Genomic DNA, 16,509 nt, shown 5'->3' on the forward strand with positions numbered 1-16,509 from the left:
CTTCCGACTGTTCGCCTAGTGCTTGCCTTCATCGTACATGGTAGTCTGGTAACCAGCAACAACCAGCAGTACAAAAAGGTTGGACAGTGTGTCCCACGAGTTTGCACCGACAGTCGTCATTGAAGATGAGCAACTTGCATTGCGAAGCAATTGGGTGACGCAAGCACCTGCTGCCGCAGCCAACACAGTGACATGCAGTGCCCGTCATTTTAGCGTTACCGCCTTTCCTACACGCATGTTTCTTTTTGTTATTTTGCATGCCCCTAATGTGTAACTCACACTTTGTGTTCCACATACTCTAAACATCGGCATGGTCGGTTTTGTGAACATAACCATTTTGCAGCCACTTTGGCAGGCCTTCCCACATATGTCGCTATCAACTTCATACACTTTGAACCGTGTAATCATGTATGGCATTCTCCGTCGACGCCAAATCATGGCTGAGGAAGGCCACAAGCAAAATTTGCACATGGCAGCAGCAGGAAAGGACGGCATGGGGAGTACCAACCACGGTGCGTGTAAATTCGCAGTCTATGTCACGGTGCGGACTGTAGGAGCAGGTGCTTGCCTCGAGAGACCGTTTCCCAAAGCAACTGACCAGGCACTCACATATGAGAAACGTAACACGGTGACAAGTACCAAGTCGGACAGCAGGGAAACCATATTGTGCAATCAATCATTTCCATGAGAGCAGCATTCCGGGCAAGTTGGTAATCCATTGCTTAAAAGTTATTGCGCGACATAAAAAACGACACGGACGTGAAAGAAGACGACACACCAAGCGCAAACTTTCAACTAAGTTTATTGTGCCACTGCGTCATTTTATACATGGCATGCACGTAGATCGCGCATGCGCTTACACGGAAATGAAGTGCGAAATCATGTAACATGGTTACGTGTCATGTGATGCCGCGTCCATGTAACGCAATTCCTTTTCTGTGAGAGCTAGAGACGGGAAGCTGACACACGCATCACCAAATTTTGCGATCATCTGTGATTCAGATATCTCACGGATGAGCTGTGTGCTGCCACGGGAAACAATCGTACATTGATCCTCAAGAGGTTTGCACCCATTAAAAACGGCTCTGGCGGTTTCTTGGCGATCCACTGCAGCGATCATGGGTGCAAACCTCTTGAGGATCAATGTACGATTGTTTCCCGTGGCAGCACACAGCTCATCCGTGAGATATCTGAAGCACAGATGATCGCAAAATTGGGTGATGCGTGTGTCAGCTTCCCGTCTCTAGCTCTCACAGAAAAGGAATTGCGTTACTTGGACGCGGCATCACACGACACGTAACCATGTTACATGATTTCGCACTTCATTTCCGTGTAAGCGCATGCGCGATCTACGTGCATGCCATGTATAAAATGACGCAGTGGCACAATAAACTTCGTTGAAAGTTTGCGCTTGGTGTGTCGTCTTCTTTCACGTCCGTGTCGTTTTTTATGTCGCGCAATAACTTTTAAGCAATCATTTCGATGTAGCCAGCGCAAATACACAGGCTGTCGAGCAAGAATAGCAATCCTCAATCAGACTAAGAATTAAATTTTGGCGTGCCAGACACAAGCCAATGCCGCATCAGCTATTCCAGGAGAGGAACTGCACATGGCAACGTACACTAGAAAATACTGCTACAGATATGTTAGGCTTCTAGACAGTGACTGGTATTAAGTATGAGCAAAGAATCGGTTAACCTTTAACGTTTGAAGGAGGCAGAGGAATGATCTCTAACAAGAATCTCGAATGAAAAAGCTTGCATTATTTGAAAAAAAAATTATGCTTGGCACGAATTGGCAACGCCAGGAGGAAGCTCACTAAGTAGGGCAAGTTGACGGAACTCTTTTGGCTAGCGCCGTCTGCGATTGTTCAGAGGTTGCAGGTACATCTGAAGACACGTAATTTTTGTTTTTGAGGCACTTGGATGACTCGGCCGATATCCTGGCTGGTGGAATGATGGCGAAGGCTCTTTTAACTCGACACAGTCGTCCGTATGCTTTATATCTCACCCAAGTAAAACTAGAATGGCTTCTTTCTTCATGGTCTTGCGAATTCGGCTCCAGCTCCTTCCTGTTGGTGTAGATTGGAGCTACCGTGATGACCAAGATGTACTTGGCGCAGAATCTGTTGGGGCAGAACAGTGACACATGAGATACAGCGGAGATTATCCAAACTCATATAGTCTTTTCTTTTATGCTCGAACCAATTATGCTGAACTGCAAACATGAACAAACGCTCATATCATCTGCTCTAAACAAATTACATGTATCTTAAGGCTATCAAGGAAATACAGCATACATCAAGCATATTTATTTCTGAACTAAGTGTTGTTTACATTGTAGTAGCATCCAAAGTCCACACAATGACCTTGTTGTAGCAGGCAGCAGCTTCTGCTTAGCGCATGTAGTGTGTTACTTTATACTGTTGCCACCCTCATCACTGCATCTCTGGAACAGAAATTTTGACTCCATCAGAAAGTGAATAAGCACAATTTAGTAATATAATATGCTAAAGGGTGCGACAAATACATTGCAATGGTTGGTGACTACAGAAGACATGCAAATGTGCTCTTTTTTCTAGGGTGCTTAAGCAGGATGGTAAATATTGTTACTCTCCGTAAAATTGATGTCTGGCTAACTAAAATGCATGTCAACAGCTTAAGTATTACTAAGATAACAAATGACCACATTTGGACACTCGTGTATTCACTAGAAGAGATAACACTGCTGGTTTCACAAACATACAGATGAAATACTTGAAGCTATTATAAATGAACCATTCTTTTTCTGCATCAACGTTATGCACCGCTTCACTACTGCAAAAAAATAGTTATCCTGAGGTAAACCAAAGTGAAAAGAAATAACATTTGAAACCAACAGGTACAAAATATGGGTGATTTATCATGCGTACAATTGCTTAAAACATTAAATTCGGTACTTCAGCTTCCGTTTATCAAAGGGTTATTCGACTCTCTGAACGAAAGAAGTTGCCGGCGTACTCGAAACACATATACATACGCACAGACACACACACGCACACACACACACACACACACACACACACACACACACACACACACACATATATATATATATATATATATATATATATGGCAAAGAGGCATTCTTCAGGCTACCTGTCAAACGTAAAGAATTTGAGTGGTGCTACAATGTAAACAGCACAGGTATTTCATTTCAACAGTTTCGATCGGGGGGCCGATCTTCATCAGGGTTTACAAAAAAATGTCAGTTCGGCGCTGGCAGCGAAGACTCCAGACCGGGTGCCCGGTCATTCTCAAGTACATCAAACTGGGAGGAACAGTGGTGACATTGACTGATTTTCGGTGCTTTGGCAGATTTGCAGCTGCCTTTGGCAACTATGCAGGGTAAGGGGACGGCGGAGTCCCATATATGTAGAGCAAGGAGGTGAGTGAGAACAAAAAAAGAAAAAAAGAAACGAAAAAGATATAAAAGCACACAGGAGGAAGAAGACGTAAGTCGGAGAGTGAAGGCGGCGGGACGTAGCGGCAGCTAGGTTTACGTCCACCCGAGGCAAGCAGGGAGGAAACGGTCGCTGCGCAGCACCAGTGCCTGTGCTGCCGTTGTAGCGGGTGCAAAGGCAAGTTGAATCGGGTGGTGGGGGGCACAATAGCGAAGGGGCCCAGAAGGAAGACAGAAGAGTGCCGAATTGTGGAAAGAAACGCAGTGTCATAGTACACATTTACAAGGCACGGCCCGTTCCGGCAACTCAGTGGTCCAGCTACGGTGCGAAAAAAGTATATTGTTCCAAAAAGAATATATGCGTGGGATTCTCAAAGCAAGGGCACCCTTGGGCTTAGATTTAGGAAGTCGTGTTAAATAACCTCTTTGTGCTCCAGTTTTTGAACGTTTATCCGACAAATGACATCATGTCAGCTCATGCGGATTCCAAGAAGGGGCAATTGGTCACTCAGACTGACCACTTGAGTGGCAGGGTGCAGAAAACTCAATTTATTGGTATTCAGCTCGCCTCCTTGAGGCGCATGCTGATGGACAAGCAAGCGGTGGACAGCGTCTCAATTTTAGAGTACGGGGCCGCTATAATGCAAAGCTATTGCAACCTGTTTTTATTCCATATCGGCCATTAGCCCTCTGTGATAGGTCAGATTGGCTTGGGCTCCGCCCACATGAGCGTGGATCCCGCCCATATCGGTTGGATCCGATACCATTCTGACCTATCAGGGAGGGCTAATGTCCGATTCGGAATAAAAACAGATTGTGATAGTTTTACGTTATAGGGCCCCAGAACATGCATTCGCGTTTCCCATGCACTCTGACGGCATATCCCAGATGCACGTCAGCCACCCCTGACTCTCATTAATTCGTTTAGCATATGTTACAAATTTATGGATGAACAAAATTCTCTCTGCTCGCGTGCACCGGTGTGTTGGAAACCAGATTGCAAGAGGACAACGTCACGCGTTCAAAGGAGTGATCTGGCAGCCGAACGTGCCTGGAGAAAGGTAAATTCGGGAAACTTTTCACATGCGCGTGGTGATTGTTGAACTGCAGGCGGAAAGGGGTCTCTGTTTGCCCGATATATTCCTGCTTACACACCTCGCATCGAATTTTGCACACGACGTTACTGGAATCACAGTCAAGATTTGCGTTAATTGTATATACCAAGGACAAGTTCGATGCACCAGCCGTGTCTGTTGTTGTCATGTGATGGCATACCTTGCAACGAAGTTTCCCACATTGTCGACAGCCCTTGGGCGTGTTTGACTTCTGTGTCCTCGCCCTGACTAACAAATCCCTTAAATTTTTGTTTCTTCTATGCACAACCCGAGGCGGCTGCTTGAATGTAGTAGTGAGTCGGACGCTCTGTTTATGATATTGAAATGCCGGTTAAGAATGGCATTGATCCGCGGCGGACCGGTAGTGTATGTGAGGACCAAGTTTTGATCTGATTGTGCATTGGTATTGCTTACCATTTCTCCCATTATATGTGCTCGATCTAAGCTGCGGGCACGTTCAATGGCACCATCTACTATGTTTGGAGAATATTTTTGGCGCATGAGTGCAGATTTCAATTCCTTCGCGTGTCGCTCAAATTGCGCAAATTCGGAACAGACTCTTCTGCATCTGTGGGTCTGGGAGTAGGGAATGTCATTTTGTAGTGACGAGGGTGGCTACTATAGAAATGCAGATATTGCTGACGGTCGGTCGGCTTTTTCTACAGGGACAGAGAAAGAAACGGGAGCATGACTATATCCCATCGGCCATCAGAGGTGATTCCCAAAGCCATAATCTTGAATTCGAAGTGACCGGTTGTTCTGAAGTAATGAGCGAAAAAAGCACGAGACAGTGGGCAGTGCCTCAAACGTCATAAACTTGTCGAGCAGCCCATTGTCAAGTGCACAACTAAATCTCCTTTTGAAAGCTCTAACTTTTTGTCCAGCGTCAGGAATGATGAACGTGTTTCACTTGTTTCAAGATTCGGATGGTATCGGAAAAAATTTGCCACTATGAGAGTACTTTTATGATGGAAAAATTACAGAAGGGTGTCTTGATCAGCTACCTGAACTCTCCGAAAAATCATGGACACCTGGCGAGGCACGCGAAAATACTTGGGCATGTATGTTTGTGCGGTTCAAAAAGACATTATAAAAGAGTACGAGAGACATCGTTCCATCCGCAGTAGCCTTTCAAAAGAGGAAGAGCAGGCGCTGCGAACCGAACGTGATGATCAAACAATTGTCATTGAGCCAGCGGACAAGGGTGGTGCAGTAGTGGTACTTGACCGGAGTTTTTACGTAGCCGAAGGCTTCCGTCAACTGGGCATCTCTAACATTTATACAGAACTCCCAAGCTATCCTACCGAGCAATGTGAATGCGAAATAAAGGACGCCCTAACCACTCTGCGCAAGGCAGTGAGGGTAACCGAAGAGATGTTCGAAGCATTGATGCCAAGAAACTCTGGACCCGGTCGTTTCTACCTACTACACAAAATTCACAAAATAAATAATCCCGGTCGGCCTATCGTTTACAGTTGTAGAACTGTGACTGAGAAAATATCCAGCTTTATTGACAATCTCATTAAGGGCATCCCATCTTCATTCCCCTCATACAATAATTAAACACATAAATCACTTCCTTCGGGAGGTATCAAACCTGACGGTACCGGCAGAGGGTTGCTTGGTCACTATGGATGCCGCATTTTTTTACACCAACATACCTCACGCCGAGGGCATAGCTTCCGCAGTTTCAGCGTACGCTGGCTCCAGCCAACCTAGGAAATTATATAAAGATACAGTTGAGACCCTTCGATATCTGGTACTGAAATATAATCACTTTTAGTTCGAGGACAAGCATCATCTGCAAATCAGCGGAACTGCCTATGGGAATGAAGATGGCGCCAAATTATTCAAATACCTTGATGGCATCTTTCGAAATACCGTTCCTCGATAACTCGGTCGTAAAACCAATACTTTATAAGCGATTCTTGGAGGACATTTTCTTTGTGTGGGGCGACAATCAACAAAGCCTCTTAGACTTCATTTCCAATTTCAGTTCTCTGCACCCGTCAACCTGCTTTACGCACAGCTTCTCCAAGGATAGTATTCACTTCCTCGACGTCACTCTGTCACTGAGTGGCGGCCCCATTTCCACGTTCCTCTGTACAAAAAGCCAACAGATCGTCATCTATATCTGCATTTCTATAGTAGCCACCCTCATGACTGCGAAACAAGCATTCCCTACTCTCAGGCCCACAGATACAGAAGTTCCGAGTTTGCGTAATTTGGGTGACATGCGGAGGAACTGAAATCTGCTCTCATACGCCAAAATATCCTCCAAAAATAGTAGACCAAGCCACTGAACCCGCCGCCGCCTATATCGAGCACATATAATGGTAGAAAGGGTAAGCAATACCAATACACAATCAGATCCGAACTTGGTCATCACATATAATACTGGTGCTCGGCGGGTCAATGCCATTCTCAACCGCATGAACCAGAGCATCCGACTCGCTAGTATCTTCAAGCAGCCACCTCGGGTTGTGTATAGAAAAAACAAAAATTTAAGGGAATTGTTATTCAGGGTGAGGACACAGAAGTCAAAGACGCCCAAGGGCTGTCGCCCATGTGGGGAACCTCGTTGGAAGGTGTGCTGTCACATGACAACAACAGACACGGCTGAGGCATCGAACTCATCCTTCGTACATAAAATTAACGCAAATCTTGACTATAATTCCAGTGACGTCGTGCACAAAATTCGATGCGAAGTGTGTAAGCAGGAATATATCGGACACACAGAGACCCCTTTCCGCCTGTGGTTCAATTATCACCACGCGCATGTGAAAAGTCTCTTGAATTTACTCTTCTCCAGGCACGTTCGGCTGCCAGATCACTCCTATGAACGCGTGACGTTGTGCTCCTGTAATCTGGTTTCCAACACACCCGCGCACGGGAGCAAAGAGAATCTTTGTTCACCCATAAATTTGAAACATACGCTAAAGGAAATAATGAGAGTCCCGGGCGGCTGACGTGCCTCCGGGATATGACGTGAGAGTGCGTGGCAAACGTGAATGCATATTCTGTACTCTAAAATTGAGACGCTGGCCACCGCTTGCTGGTCTCTCAGCATGCGCCTCAAGGAATTGAGGGGCAAACCAATAAATTCAGTTTCCTGCACCCTGCCACTCAAGTGGCCATTCTGAGTGGCCTCTTCTTGGAATCCGCACGAGCTGACTTGATGTCAGTTGTCGGTTAAACGTTCGAAAACTGGACCACAAGGAGGCTATTTAGGTCGGCTCCCTAAACCTAAGCCCCATGCGCACTTGCTTTGCGACTCCCACGCATCCATTCTTTTTGGAAGCATATATTTTTTTCGCACCGCAGCTGGACCACGAAGTTGCTGGAACGGGCCGTCCATTGTATATGTGTACTGTGACACTGTGTTTCTTTCCAGAAGTTGGCGCTCTTCTGTCTTCCTTCTGGGCCCCTTGTCTATTGTGCCCCCCACCGCCCGATTCAAGTTATCCTCTCACCCGCTATAACGGCAGAACGCGCACTGGTGCTGTGCAGCGACCGTTTTCTCCCTCCTTGCCTCGGGTCGACGGGAACCTAGCTGTCGCTACATCCCGCCGCCTTCACTCTCCGACTTACGTCTCCCTCCTCCTGTGTGCTTTTTCTTTTTCGTTTCTTTTGTTTTCTTTTTTTCATCTCACTCACCTCCTTGCTCTACATACATGGCACTCCGCCTTCCCCTTGCCCTGCATAGTTGCCAAAGGCAGCTGTAGATGTGCCAAAGTGCCGAAAATCAATCACTGTCACAACTGTCCTTCATGGTTTGATGTATGTGAGAATGACCGGGCACACAGTCGGGTGTCTTCGTTACCAAGGCCGAACTGCCATATTTTTGTAAACGCTGATGAAGATCGGTCCACCGATGGAAAGTGTTGAAATTAAATACTTGTTCTGTTTACCTTGTAGCACCACTTAAGTTCTTTGCACGCTCATAGGGGCACTTCTTAAATTGATATACGATGCCTGCTTCTTTAGCAGCGCACCGAGGTCAGTTTTTCCACCCTATGTGGCCATTTGTTGAACTTGAGAGTGTTCGGGGCCTGGGCGTCTACTACGGCGCCCGCGATTCGCGTGGCCAACGTCCTATTAATCGCCACGGTTGTCTCCGGTTTGTACGAAGCGGCGCGCGAGAAGGAAATTGAGGCACCGTATACCAGCCGACGGCAAAAAAAAAAACCTCCTTCCTCAGCTTACCCCATTGCCTCGTGCGCCAGAGGAGAGGGCACGAATCCGGGCCGCGTTCCTCACTCGCGCACGCGAGATTGAAAGAGGGATTGTGAAGAGGAAGAGGCGCTGAACACAATTAGCGGAACCGCGTTCGCCGGCTCACCCTCACACGCTTTCCCTCATACGGAACCTCACGGTGACGGCGATGACAGAAACACGACTGGAGTGTCGATATAATTGCTATCGCAAATACATGAAGTTGTTTCGCAGTTCTAACCCACATGGTTGAATCTAAATAAAAGAAAGTTTGAGTGAAGCAGTCAATCAAATGCAGTATATCCAATGGCTACGGGTGCATAAATGTTTCTTTGACTACTTCGGAACAGGAAACCTCGGGCACTGTTCTTATCAACCAGCGATGCTGTAAATTTGTTCTCACCGAATGTTCTTTTACGAATATTCACCAGTCGCAAGTAAAGTCGCTGTGCAAACACCAAATCAAGCTGGCATAGTGAGAGTGTACACAACAATGCCAGGATGACGAAGGCGATTTACGATGCTTGTCGATGGACGATTGACGACGAGAGGTGTATGCATACATAAACGCGACATACATCTAGTCACATTCATGAATTCTGTGCAACTCTATACGAGTGGCACATGCCCGTTCTGGAGAACTGACCAACAATGACACACACCTAGCTGATCACACGTTGAATGAATCAATAAAATAAAACGGGTAAAACTAGTTTTTACATGTAATGCGCTGTTGCTCAAAGGGATTAGTGTGCTAAGGAATCTGAAATAAAGTATATATCCTGGATTGTTGGCTACATAAGAGCACATCGGAAGATTCATAGCGACGCCACCTGTTGACGGCAAGCAACTTTGTGTAAGTAACCTTACACAAAAATGAAGCTAGTACCGCTTTTATCGGACCAGTGAAGGTCGCCTTGTATAGATTTGAGCCTTGCTTGGCACTTGCAAAAAACGCAAATATGCAATTTGCCTTTGTTTTTGTAAATTCATCTCAACCCACTTGAGCACTTCTTCGACTTGACGTCTCGTTACTTCTTTGGTCTCGGTTGCTCAGCTACTACAATCGCAGCCTTTGACATTTTTCACTGGTTGTTTGTTTGCTTTGAAACGTATCAATGGGCTATCCTTTCTTATATGTGCAGGTGCTGTTTAAACGCTGCTTTTTTGTTATAGTGCCGTGATTTAATGTTAGGCGCTATTATCAGCTGACTACCCGTTGACTTTTGTCTGAGCATTATAAATATCGCACGCTATAACGGAAGGAAACTAACTAAGCACAAAGTATTCCTTTGTCCTCTGGGTGCGCTAAGGCTGACTCGGTATGCCACTTGAAAGAATTCCATCCAGGTATGCTACACCGAAAAAAAAAGGATGGGACTCCTTAACGGGAATTATTGTTTATGGGCCAACTTCGCCTCGTCGGCTAGAATATCTCACTGCCGTTTATTGTGCGCTGCTTTACCGGGCACCTTATGCGCAACTCTCACCCTGGACGGGCGGGCCACTTTTCTCTCCACACTGAACTATCTATACGTTTTCTTTTTCTTTGCTTACTTTTTCTAACATTTTCTACTTAATATTATTTTGTCTATTTGACTACAAATCACGTTTCCTAATTAAAGAACCGTGCTATGTCTTCCAAACTGGTGATTATTCGTTTTGGAAATGCAAATCCATCGAGCGGTTTATTTTCGTAAAGTTATCGCAGTTATGAAGTAGCCGCCGTGGACGCCACGTGTACGCGAAATCTTGCGTTGCAGCATTGTGAAACCAGAAGAATTGGACAAGGCAGCTGGCGATCTGAGCGCGCTGCGCAGAGAAGGCATCAAGCACTACGGACTGCTCACGGCGCTGGTGTCTCCCTCCGCATACAGCGAATTGACATCGCGTGCGAAACCGTTTCTTGAGGTGGGTGATGGTTGCGTGACATATATATATATATATATATATATATATATATATATATATATATATATATATATATATATATATATATATATATGCCTGCAATGGACTTCCTGTTTAGGCTACAACGGAAGCCCGTTCAACGTGGCGCGTTAGCAACTACAAGGCACGTCAAACTAGACTGCCCGAACCGATCTTCATCTGTCGTCAATTTCATATGCCTTGGTTGATGCCATTTTTGCGTAATACTTTTTTTTTCCAGGTCGCAGGAAATATCCCATAGGACAGCGTAATGTACGATGTGCGTTGTTCAGATATTTGAACGCTTCGACGTCTCGCCCCAACTTAGCACACGAATACATTCGTCGCTATGCAAAGCTGCACGAGGTGCAAGAAAGGAATTAATGGCGCATTAGTCCTCCCACCTTTGCACCGTTGCGTTGGCTATGCATCGAAAGCGCGCGCTCGTATTTTTCTACCCTAATGCCATGAGTAGGGTTTTGTCCTGTAACCTGAAATTGAATGTGTGTTTGAGATGCTCATGTTAAACGCCATTGATGTGCACCTTGAAATTGTCCGTATTATTTCATTTTAGCTTGGAAACACAGTAAGCTGCAGGGCAAAAGTTTATAGGAGTGGTATGTTTTAGGCGGGGATTCTTGCTTTATGCAAATATGCGTTTTTACCGGCAGAAGAAGGAGAGATGTTTGCTTGAGCCAGCTAAATAACAGAAGCCGAGTAGTATTTTGAGCAGGATCTAATTCAATCGTGGCCCGAAGGGACGCTACTGAGCAACTAAAAAGAAATTTGAAAAGATCGTGTACAATCTCAAATCTTTATTTTTATTATGTTGCAGTAGTATGTATATTAGGCAAAATATCACACTTTTTTATCGCTCCGCCAACTAAGCGCTGTTTTGCTAATGTGACATCGTGAATTTGAAAACATTTTAACCCCTTTGAGCTGCTGTGGATCAGTGAAACTTACTGAAACCTAATATGTTTACCCTTTCCCTATTTTGCGCATAAAGAGTAGCCTAAATTAACCTCTAAATGTTGTAATATTGTTAGGCTCGAGCAGACCCCATCAAAATCGGTGACGTCACGACAAGCTGAAATGCAAAGTTCAAAGTACCGCCGCAACGCCTATTTAATTTTTCATGTATTTTCGGTCTTGCCAAACATATTCTCCTAGCAAGGGTTGTGATTTCGGCACGGCAGAAATGTGTTGCACTGATACAGGTCAAATTATAGTTTTTCTAGTGTCCCCTAATATTAGAATATGCAGTAAAGGAAACTAGTGTTGAATATTATTTCTCAGAAGAATTGATGTGTTTTGCAGTTGGAGACACCATTTAGTTAAGGCAGCGCACACCACGTGATAATTTTTATCTTAAAAGGGCAGGTTGACGTGACTGTGCTACAGATTGCAGTATAGAACCGCTATAAGGAAGTAGGCTGACCCGAGCCTTTATATATGAGAAATAACTTGGTAATGTTTGTTTTTTTTTTTTTTGGGGGGGGGGGCGGCTTTCTATAGGCCTACCACAAAGTACGAAAACGTGGACTTCCAGTTCGTTTCAGCCATAATTACGCAGCTGTCAGTTACGCCTGGGTTTGACCAGCATGTCGGATCGCCAAATACCAAAAGAAACGGCTCAGTTTTTGTTACACGTCAAGGAAATGGCGTTTCTGTGTACATATACATATACATCAGGTTACATGCGACGTGCAAAACTGGTGGCCTGTAGCTTTAAGAAAGTTCGCTGAGGAAGCCTTTGTTGGACTTTTACAGGCTAGTAATTAGGCGAAGACACTGATCAAAAGAAGCAAAGAGAGTTTCAGAAATAACGCAGCCAACCCAGCTTACAAATTCTCTTGATAGAAGACCGTACTAATCGTAAAGGATGATACCGCATAATTTTAAGTAAGATGGAATAAATGAAATGTCCTGTGACAACGCACGGATATTCATTGACAAGCAGCAATTGCTCATTAGGCTATGCAAGGGTGCTTAATGCTGTATTAGGCGTTCTGCAACAAATATAATGATTTACATGTATCTTATAGTTTTAATGCTGTTTGATATGTTACTTTGTGTCGTGAATATTTGGGCGCACCAGAAATAGCAGATTTTAAATTCTGGGCATCTTTTCTTTTCGGACGAACCTTCGACAAGGCGGACAGAATATTATACCACCTTAACGTGCCTCCTGTCGGTCATCTGCCCAAGTTCTCGATAGCACTGCCACCCTTCCTGAAGGGCTGTGCGGGTCACTGACACCACTTCAGCCGGCATATGCAGTTAGGGAACCGGTGGAGTGAGAGGCTGACGTTGGAGTGTTCCCTTTAACACTTGACCAAACTGTAGATGTCTAGAGACATTTCCGGCATAACGAAAGTGTTTCTTCGTCGTGCGACACTATGTTCGCGCCTCAGACGCAACCGAAACGCCTCTCCTGCAGTGACCGGTTCAGAACCGCACACAGGTCATTTTCGGGCAACAGTGTTCTAGGCTTGCGCTGCTCGGATCGAGGTCGCGGGCTTCATTTTAGCAGCACAATAAAGAATTTGAGGTCGTGCAAAGCGTTCTGTAGTCCTTCACTAGAGCGTGCTGCATAAACAGATCCTTAGTTTGGCACGCAAAACACTGATTGTACGGAGGCAAATGGTGTAGCGCATCAGGGACAGCACAAAAGAACAACACAGAAACCGGACACAGCGCCAAACGTGTGTCGTATGTGTTGTTCTTTTGCCCTGTTTCTGTTTTTGCCTCCATCCTAATGTACCAACAAGCCCAACATGTAACTTTAAACAGATTGCATACATAAAACGTGGTACGTTAAGCACTCTTTATTTGCGCCACATCTTCGTTGAACAGCGGAAGACATGCCGAGAGATACGCTTTACCATACCATCCTGGCGTACCATCGTAGCGAGCGTAGATAGAAGTGATTTATGTTATGAAGAATTAGGTATGGGAGCGTTCCGAATACACCCCACATTACCGATGCTGATGTTGTGGCACCATCTGGTAGGTGGAGATCGAAAGGTTCGCGACTTAGTACCATCTCGCTAGGCATAGCATCTTCAAAGCAAACAGCTAATCTGTGTAATTCGAACAAATCATGGCTAATACGTTTTCGTCAGCGTGAGATCATTCCAAATAGTGATCAATTTTAGGATTTATTACTTGCTTGCACGACACCAACAAAATATAATGGGTTGACTTGAAACAAATTGGGCGCTCTAAGCATATCGAAACGGTTGCACGTTCACGGTGACTTGCGGAAGACACTGCGATAATGAGCTACACAAGGTGCGCATTCGCAGAGGGCCTAACGTATCACGTGTCATGGAAAGCTTTATGACAATGTGTGGCTGTATACGCTAATAGCAACACGCAGAGACAACGCTGATGTTCCTGCTCATACGTTGCGTTTGTTTACCGCGTGGGCAACTGCAAGGTACTCGACCAATTGTATGTAAATGCTGCTATTTCGCCCACCGTATTGAAGCAGCATGTGTTCTTAATTTTGCCTCTTAAAAATTGCTTATTATTTTTTTACGAAAACGTGAGTGCAACACATCGTTGCTTTACTCCTAATAATGACATTGTCAACTGTTATTCAAGCAACCACTGTATATTTTCGATGACTGCGTCGGCAGTGGGCACTATCGCTTGTTCCGTAAAATTGCCAAAGTGACGCATACAAATACTTGTTTATAATTTTGTGTGTCGACATCCCCAATTGGAGTGCTCAGGGATCAGTTTGTATTCAAGGTCTAACAAGCAAGCGGAGAGCAGACCTCCATCTCCTGTTTAGTCTTTCCTACACCGGGTGTCTTTCTTCACAACGTGGCTATTTAATAAAGTGCGTATGCGACATGCCAGAAATCAGTAACTGTGTCAAGAAAAAAATACGAAGCGATGTGTTTACCAATGCAGGTTTTCACTTGCTCAAGCTCTTACTATGTAGAAAGCGACTAGAAGCATATCGTATCCGTCATGTTTTGCTGGTGTTGCAGAAACTTAAACTGCTCCAGGGCAGTGACCAAACAGCGAAAACCGTCATCGCCATCGGCTCCGACGATTACAGCGGTGACTTCTTATCCCACTTCGCAGACATATTCACTGAAGTTGCCAAGTGAGTGATAAGAAAACCCCATTGAGGGTGAACGAATATCAATATGTTCAGTGAAGCTTTTGTAAGCTAACGCGAAGGTCAAATAGCAAGAGTGTACCTAACACAGGCTGCATGTACTACGAAAGCAACTTCACGCGCGCCATACCAGAATTTATCGAGAGCTTCCAAAGTGGCACAAAGCGCCAGGTGGAAATAGGTGTCTATGGCTAAGAAAATTATTAACGGGATTGTTAGAGAAACTTAAGAGGTAGCTTTTCCTCGGGGTCATGAGGCCTCAACTTTCCCTAATCAAATGAACGTGAAATGTCCAAATGGTCTGATGAGGCTACCACCCGAAGATTTTTATTAAATTGTTTCGTTTGGAGTGAAAGGCTAAATTCTAGCAAGTGGGGAAGAAACGTTTCAGTGAGGACCCTGTTTTAAAAGAAAATACACAAATTTTTTAAGACAAAAATAAAACGAGCCCGAGGTTTGCAAATCTGTGCACCAATGTGACTGTGCACCAAAACATACATGTATATGTATACATGCATATTCACATTCGTATACATGGTTTCACATTCTTCCACTATTTATATACAAGCTACCATGCTAAATCTTTCTCTTAATGACAAAGCGCGCTGCTTGTATTTTAAAGCACACATAAGACACATGTATTTTGCCATGAGAGGGAAGATAACCAGCACCTTTTTGCATTGGTGGCATTACACCGTAGCATTCCACAATGATATCAGCAAATGCCCTTTGAAATCCGGTCATAAGTCGCAGAACTCAGCAATTAGTCCAATCGATCAGACTCACTCGAACTGGGTCTGAGTAGAGCTAGTGAATGGATGCAGGGGCAAGGACCGTCGACGTGTGTTACTTTCCAGTCCGAATAAATGTAAGTCTGCGTGGGTCGAATAGAGTGTGATTAAGATGTGGTAGGAGTGCGACTAAATAAAGGTAAGTAGAAATGTGCCCTGGTATTCGCCTGAGTGATTGAAGCGGCGCTTCTGTAAATGAAAGAGATATATGTTTAAAACATAAAACATAAAAGAAATGTTATTTTTTTACCTTTACTCTTTTTTGCAAGACTTTCATAAATCCTTCAATTAAAATATATGCTGTATCCTACTACAAGAACCAGAATCACTTGAACAAAAGTATTCAGAATGCCATTGCCAGTTCATCTCCTTTCATTATCTAATGTGTTAAAACGTTTGACCAAGTATGGTGTTCTTAGGCATCCATATTAGGTTTTCTTCAATATTTCTTGTAATAAAGTACTTTTTATATGTTCCGAAATCTGCGAAGAAATATGGTGTGCGGATCACCTTATTGCTATCCTTTTTTGATGTCTACAATTTGACAGTGGAAGGAACGAAAAAGACAAGGCTAAGAAAAGTCTGTTGCTATTAGTAAATAACTTTAAATCAATGCGCAAAGTATATTCAAACTTTTATTTTCACGGAATAACAAGATAGCCTGCAAAAATAAATTATCTTCTAACAATGCTTAATCGTTAGAACAAGACAGCCGGCATTGTCCATTGGCAGTCACGTTTTTGTTATAAACTGGTATGATATCTTACTAATGTTCGGTCATAGTAGAGAAATTTATCTTTTTTGCCCACGTGACTAAGAACACAAATAGACTTCTAAATGGTTCACTCAGGTCATAACTATTGTTTATCAATATGAG

The 16,509-nt window shown here is 44.3% G+C and overlaps 1 protein-coding gene across 4 annotated transcripts in view; it reads left to right on the forward strand.

Annotated features, from left to right (window-relative positions):
• Positions 1–16,509, forward strand: part of LOC139050397 (uncharacterized) — an 84,260-nt gene that overhangs the window by 43,062 nt on the left and 24,689 nt on the right. For 3 of the 4 annotated variants that reach the window (XM_070526698.1, XM_070526699.1, XM_070526700.1), the window contains 2 exons: positions 10,535–10,682; positions 14,708–14,826. The exons of the other annotated variant lie outside the window; for it this stretch is intronic. In XM_070526698.1, the coding sequence (XP_070382799.1) occupies positions 10,535–10,682; positions 14,708–14,826 (267 nt within the window). The remainder of the gene's footprint in view (positions 1–10,534; positions 10,683–14,707; positions 14,827–16,509) is intronic. 4 annotated transcript variants of the gene reach the window in all.

This window comes from Dermacentor albipictus, chromosome 10 (assembly GCF_038994185.2).
Source record: "Dermacentor albipictus isolate Rhodes 1998 colony chromosome 10, USDA_Dalb.pri_finalv2, whole genome shotgun sequence".
Classification (NCBI taxonomy): domain Eukaryota; kingdom Metazoa; phylum Arthropoda; class Arachnida; order Ixodida; family Ixodidae; genus Dermacentor; species Dermacentor albipictus.